At 57.9% G+C, this 5,721-nt stretch overlaps 1 protein-coding gene across 1 annotated transcript in view; it reads left to right on the forward strand.

The window, feature by feature from the left end:
* Positions 1-58: 58 nt before the first annotated feature.
* FTSJ3 (FtsJ RNA 2'-O-methyltransferase 3) overlaps positions 59-5,721 on the forward strand; it is a 7,340-nt gene continuing 1,677 nt past the window's right edge. The window contains 19 exon segments of the mRNA XM_009645554.2: positions 59-218; positions 317-422; positions 628-674; positions 862-941; positions 1,093-1,192; positions 1,353-1,547; positions 1,627-1,742; positions 2,293-2,397; positions 2,575-2,691; positions 2,693-2,748; positions 2,838-2,996; positions 3,361-3,496; positions 3,611-3,816; positions 3,936-4,056; positions 4,154-4,247; positions 4,839-4,986; positions 5,089-5,165; positions 5,343-5,445; positions 5,585-5,721. Coding sequence (XP_009643849.1) covers positions 152-218; positions 317-422; positions 628-674; positions 862-941; positions 1,093-1,192; positions 1,353-1,547; positions 1,627-1,742; positions 2,293-2,397; positions 2,575-2,691; positions 2,693-2,748; positions 2,838-2,996; positions 3,361-3,496; positions 3,611-3,816; positions 3,936-4,056; positions 4,154-4,247; positions 4,839-4,986; positions 5,089-5,165; positions 5,343-5,445; positions 5,585-5,721 — 2,170 coding nt within the window. The 5' untranslated portion in view covers positions 59-151.

Raw genomic sequence — 5,721 nt, forward strand, 5'->3', positions numbered from 1 at the left:
AGGGGACGCTGGGGTTTCCCTGGGGAGGTGGCGGGAGGGCACTGGGCCGTCCCTTCCCTTCACCCCGAGCTCACCCCGGCTGCTTCTTCAGGTCCGTGCCGACGGCTGACAGCAGGTCCCGACCGCACCGAGGGGCCCTCCCGGCGCCGCCATGGGCAAGAAAAGCAAATTGGGCAAGAGCCGGAGGGACAAGTTCTACCACCTGGCCAAGGAGACAGGTGAGGGGCCTGCCCGCTCGCTGTGGGGCAGGGGGGCTGTGGCCCCGGTAGCCCATAACACTGGTATGTGTTACCATACATGCCTCTCCGTCCCACAGGCTTCCGCTCCCGCTCCTCCTTCAAGCTTCTCCAGCTCAATAGGAAGTTCCAGTTCCTGCAGAAGGCCCGGGCACTGCTGGACCTGTGTGCAGCTCCTGGCGGATGGTGAGTGCTGTCAGGGCCCCCAAGTCACAGCCCAGTGCCCCAGGGACCTCCTTGTGAAATGGCTTTTGTGCTTTCTGTTGTGGTGGCTCACCTCAGTCTCTGTCCTTGATGCCAAAGTTGATCCCAAACACGCAGGAAGCACAGTTCAAGGCTGAGGGCTCTCCTGGGATCCTGCTGTAGCTTTGACTCTTTCTGTTGTTTCCAGGCTGCAGGTGGCTTCCAAATTCATGCCGGTTTCCAGCTTGATCATTGGTGAGTGATTAGTGAGGGGTGGGCTGGGGGCAGGGATCTCTACCACAGTCCCTAGATGAGGCCAAAGGATGGGAATCCTGGATTTGGGGATCCTGGTGGGAGGAGAGGGCAGATGGGGAAGCCACGTGGGATGGGCTGGAGCCTGGTTTTGAGAGGTTGTAATGTTTGCATCTCTTCCTTACACCAGGGGTGGACTTGGTCCCCATCAAGCCCATTCCCAATGTGGTGACACTGCAGGAGGACATCACCACTGACAAGTGCCGCCAGGTACAAACCTGTCTCCTCTCCCCTGAGCGTCACGCACTGGTCTGGTAGAACCGTGGCAGGGGGCTGAGCTGAGCTAATGTGAGTTGGGGGGTGCTGCCCATTGATTCTTGTAGAGGGGTTAGTGGGACAAATGCCTGTCCCCATTCCTCAGGCCCTGCGCAAGGAGCTGCAGACGTGGAAGGTGGACGTGGTGCTGAATGATGGAGCTCCCAACGTGGGAGCCAGCTGGGTGCATGATGCCTACTCACAAGGTGGGGCCTGCCCGGGGCTGGCGTGCGGTCTGGGGGGTGTACGTGGGCAGGCACATCTCATACCCCAGCAGGGCAGGGTGGCAGTGGTCTGCACTGTGGGACGGGGAGCTGGGCACTGGGCATGGTGACAACTGCTGACTGCTCCTCTCCCCTGCTCCAGCCAACTTGACCCTCATGGCCCTGAAACTGGCCTGCGAGTTCCTCTGCAAAGGCGGCTGGTTCATCACCAAGGTTTTTCGGTCCCGGGACTACCAGCCGCTTCTCTGGATCTTCCAGCAGTTCTTCCACAAGGTCCAGGCCACCAAGCCCCAAGCTTCCCGCAACGAGTCCGCTGAGATTTTTGTGGTGTGCCAGGGTGAGCAGCCGGGGAGACCTACAGCCACTGGGATGGGGCTGGGAAGAACCTGCTGATGCCTCCGATTCCTTTGTCACAGGTTATCAGGCTCCGGACAAAATTGACAGCAAGTTCTTTGATCCAAAATACGCCTTCAAGGAGGTGGAGATTCAGACTAAGTCTGTTAGCGAGTTGGTCAGCAAAAAGAAGCCAAAGGTATGAGCTTGCTTTGCTGGACAGCAAGGCCAAGTACACACTAAAGGGGCTGGGGACTGGGGCCAAAGAGATTGTAATAAGCAAAGTTGCTCAGGAAAATGAAAGGTCTGGGGATGAGAAGTGGTGGAAGAGCCAATTTTGGGGACGTTTACAGCCTTAGAAGGTGGTGTAGTGAGGGGGAAACAGTGAGCAAGTTGTGAGGCTGGGGATGGATCAGTAAAACCCTCCCTGCAGCGGTTGGCTGCATGGTTTGTGTCTCTGTGGAGCATCTTTAGGACACAGGACAGTAAAGGCTACGTCAAGTGGTCTCAACCGGTCACGGAGCTGACACAAACCTCTGTTTCTGTCACCTCTCTGAGTCTGAGGTGGGACTGGGAGTCGCTGTGGCAGGTTGGGGCTGGTAACTTGCCCTCGCCCCTAAGTCACGTGGGCATGTTCAGGTGGACACTGCAGCAAGACATGAGTTATGTGACATCATTCACCCTTTAGGGATGGTTGAAGTTGCCTGTATGTGCCCTGCTACGGCTTATACAGCTCCTTCCTCCTGTAGGCAGAAGGCTATGCAGATGGTGACACAACCCTCTACCACCGCTTCACCCTGATGGACTTCCTCAAGGCTCCCAACCCCGTGGACTTCCTTTCCAAGGCCAATGAGGTGAGTGCCTGAACTGAGGGGGACCTTGGTGGCCCCTGAGATGTCCCTGGGAGCATGGAGCGATAAGAAGAGAGAGCCAGGTGCCCCAGAAATGGCCCCATTCCTGTTATTGTGCAGGGGAGGCAGGGCAGGAGGTAGGGATCAGGTGTGACAGCCCTTTCCCTCTGGTCTGCCCAGATCACACTGGGGGACGGTGAGCTGGAGAATCACAGCTCCACCACAGAGGAGCTGCGTCAGTGCTGCAAGGACATCCGCGTGCTGGGACGCAAAGAGCTCAGGTACTGGGGGACTCTGGGACAGGGCATTATTCTGGGTAAAGCTGAAAGAGCAGGCAAAGGAGCTGGATATCAAGTAAGAACAACAGAGCTGCCCCAGAGTGCCAATGCAGTGGGATGGGCCTGCCACTGGGAGAGATGGTCTGAGCTCCTTCCTTTTGGCAGCCTGAGCTCCGGTGAAGAGGAGGAAGGCAAAGAGGAGGAGAAGAAGGAGAAAAAGACGTCGTCAAGAGCCACAGCTGATGAGGTGGTGAAAGAGGAAGAGGAGGAGGTAGAGCTGGCGTTGGCAGAGATGAAGGCCAAGGAGCTGGCAGAGTTAAAGAGGTAAAAAGAGCTTGGATGAGGAAAGAAAGGGGAGTACCAGGCCAGCAGAACACAGGGGGAGCTCTAGACACAGGGACAGAGGGTGGCAGGTGGGATTTGTGCATCTGGGGTCCTTGGGGTCGTCTGCTCCTCTGGGCAGGTGAAGCGGCTGTTCCAAGCTGGCCTGGGCCCCCTTTGCCCCAGGACTGGGGACCTGGGGACCCCTCAGAGGGATGGCAGCGCTGCTGGGTCCCCATCCTGGGGAAGATCTGACATCAGTGTGGCAGTGGATGAGCCACTGGGATGTGCATGTGCGGGGAGGGAGGCAGCATGGCCTCATTCCTTTGTCTCTTTTTTTTTTTTTTTTTTTTTTTTTTTTTTTTAGAAAGAAGAAGAAGATCCTGAAGGAGCAGCGGAAGCAGCGTGAGCGTGTAGAGCTGAAGATGGACCTCCCTGGTGTCTCAATCGCCGATGATGGTGACACCAGCATGTTCTCCCTCCGGACTATCCACAGGACCCCGGTGTGTGGGGCGGGGGGAGGCCTGGCTCCCAGAGCCATTGGACTGGGACAGTGGCGGGCCCACAGCTGATGCACTGTAGCTTGTGACTCCAGTCTCACTGGACTTGCGTTGCAGCTGCTGAACGAGCTGACCCGCGGGGACATGGCGTCGGCAGATGCCCTCCTGGAGATGGGACCAGGGGACGATGACATTTGTGTCTCGGATCACGAGGAAGAGGATGATGTGTCCCTGGCCAGCGATCTGGACCCGGAGGAGCTGGTTGAGATAGAGGCCCGTCAGCGCCGGCTGGAGCGGGAAAGGCGAGAGCAGGGTGCAAAGAGGTGAGAGCTGGGAGAGGCCTCCCTGGGGCCGGGGCTTCCTTTGGAGCAGCTACGGAGTCCAGCAGTGGGCACACCCTATCCTGGCTGGGGAGCACTGATCCTGCTGCTGTTTGTCACAGGGTAAAGTTTAAGAAGAAGGAAGAAGAGGAGGAAGGGGAAGAAGAGGAGAATCCCCTGCTGGTGCCCCTGGAAGAGAAGTCGGTGCTGGAGGAACGGCAGACCAGCCTGTGGTTTGGGAAGGTGAGTCCTACTGGGCCAGAAATGACAGAGCAGCCTCGGCCCCAGCAGCCCCCCAGGTCTGCCCTGTGTCTCCTGAGCTGCTGCTCCCCATCCCCAGGACGCCTTTGCTGGCATCGAGGACGATGCGGATGAGGACCTGGAGCTGGGGCAGTCACAGATGTTGGCTGAGAGACAGCGCGAGTCTCAGAGAGGTGAGTGGGGGGCTGCGTCGCTAGCAGGGGGCACGGAGGGACAGCCCCACGGCCCAGTGTGGGGCACTGGATCCAAACCATGATGTGGACGCCGTTCTGAGCAGGAGCGGAGATTTCCAGAGATTGCTTTCAGCCCGTATCATTACGCAGTTAATGAGTTGGTGTTAGCATAGCATTAATGAGCTGGTCTCTAGAATGATAGTAGTCTACAACTACCTGAAAGGAGGCTGTACAAGGTGGGGGTTGGCCTCTTCTCCCTGGTAATGGGCAGTAGGGCGAGGGGAAATGGCCTCAAGTTGTGCCAGGGCAGGTTTAGGTTGGACATTGGGAAAAATTTCTTCTTCAAAAGGGCTGTCAGGCACTGGAAGGGGCTGCCCAGGGAAGGGGTCGAGTCCCCATCCCTGGAGGGATTTGAAAGCCAGGCAGATGAGGTGCTTAGGGCCAGGGTTTAGTGGTGGGATAGCAGGGTTAGGGGAACGGTTGGGCTTGATCATCTTAAAGGGCTTTTCCAGCGTAAATGATTCTGTGATTCTATGATCTGCAGTGGGGTCTGCCTCAACCCTTTCTCACCCAGTGGTTCCTGTTCCCCAGACAAAACAACAAGGAAAGGGGAGAAGAAGGTGGTACCCCAGGAGGAAGCTCCAGCTGAGACCCCGCCTGCCACAGACGCAGGACCCGATGCTGGCAAAGCGCAGGATGAGGAGAGCAGTGATGATGACAGCAGCAGTGACGAGGAGAGGTGAGGGCTGAGAGGGGAGCGGTCTGGGTGTTCTCCCCCAGCTCCACAGCCCTGGAGAGCAGGGAGTTGAGACCCCAGCTCTGACCACTTTCCTCTGTGCAGGCCACTGGCCCCTGTGGGGAGGAAGCAGGGCCGTGTCGAGCCGTGTGGCTTCGAGGTGGTGCCCATTGAGAACCCAGGTGAGTGGGGGGTGCTGTCTGGACCCACACGCACCCGGTGACACCATGTGAGTCCCTCTTTAGGGACAAGAGGCAGGGTCAGACTATGCTTTTCTGGGCTGGCAGGGCTGCTTGCTGCTCCCTGGGTCTCAGGCTGCTTGCAGATAGGCCAAGCTTTAATCTGTCCATATGCTGCAGTGAAAAGAGCTCGTGTCCTGGATGCAGAGGGCCTGGCACTCGGCTCCGTCATTGCCACCTCCAAAAAGGCCAGGCGGGACCTGATTGATGACTCCTTCAACAGGTACTTGCAGCTGCGGTAGCTGGAGGGGGAGCAGTGTTCGGTTTCCCAACAGGAGATAGGCCATGGGGATGGCAGATGTATTGGTGTGGGGACCCCATTTCCCACTCATAACTCAACTGAAACCCCTCCCCGCCCCCAGGTATTCCTTCAATGAGGATGAGGGAGAGCTGCCGGAGTGGTTCACAGAGGAGGAGAAGCAGCACCGGCGCAAGCAGATACCCGTGGACCGACAGACAGTTGAAGCATATCGGCAGCGCTGGCGGGAAATCAACGCCC

This window comes from Egretta garzetta, unplaced genomic scaffold (genome assembly GCF_000687185.1).
Source record: "Egretta garzetta isolate BGI_Z169 unplaced genomic scaffold, ASM68718v1 scaffold551, whole genome shotgun sequence".
NCBI classification, from domain to species: Eukaryota; Metazoa; Chordata; class Aves; order Pelecaniformes; family Ardeidae; genus Egretta; species Egretta garzetta.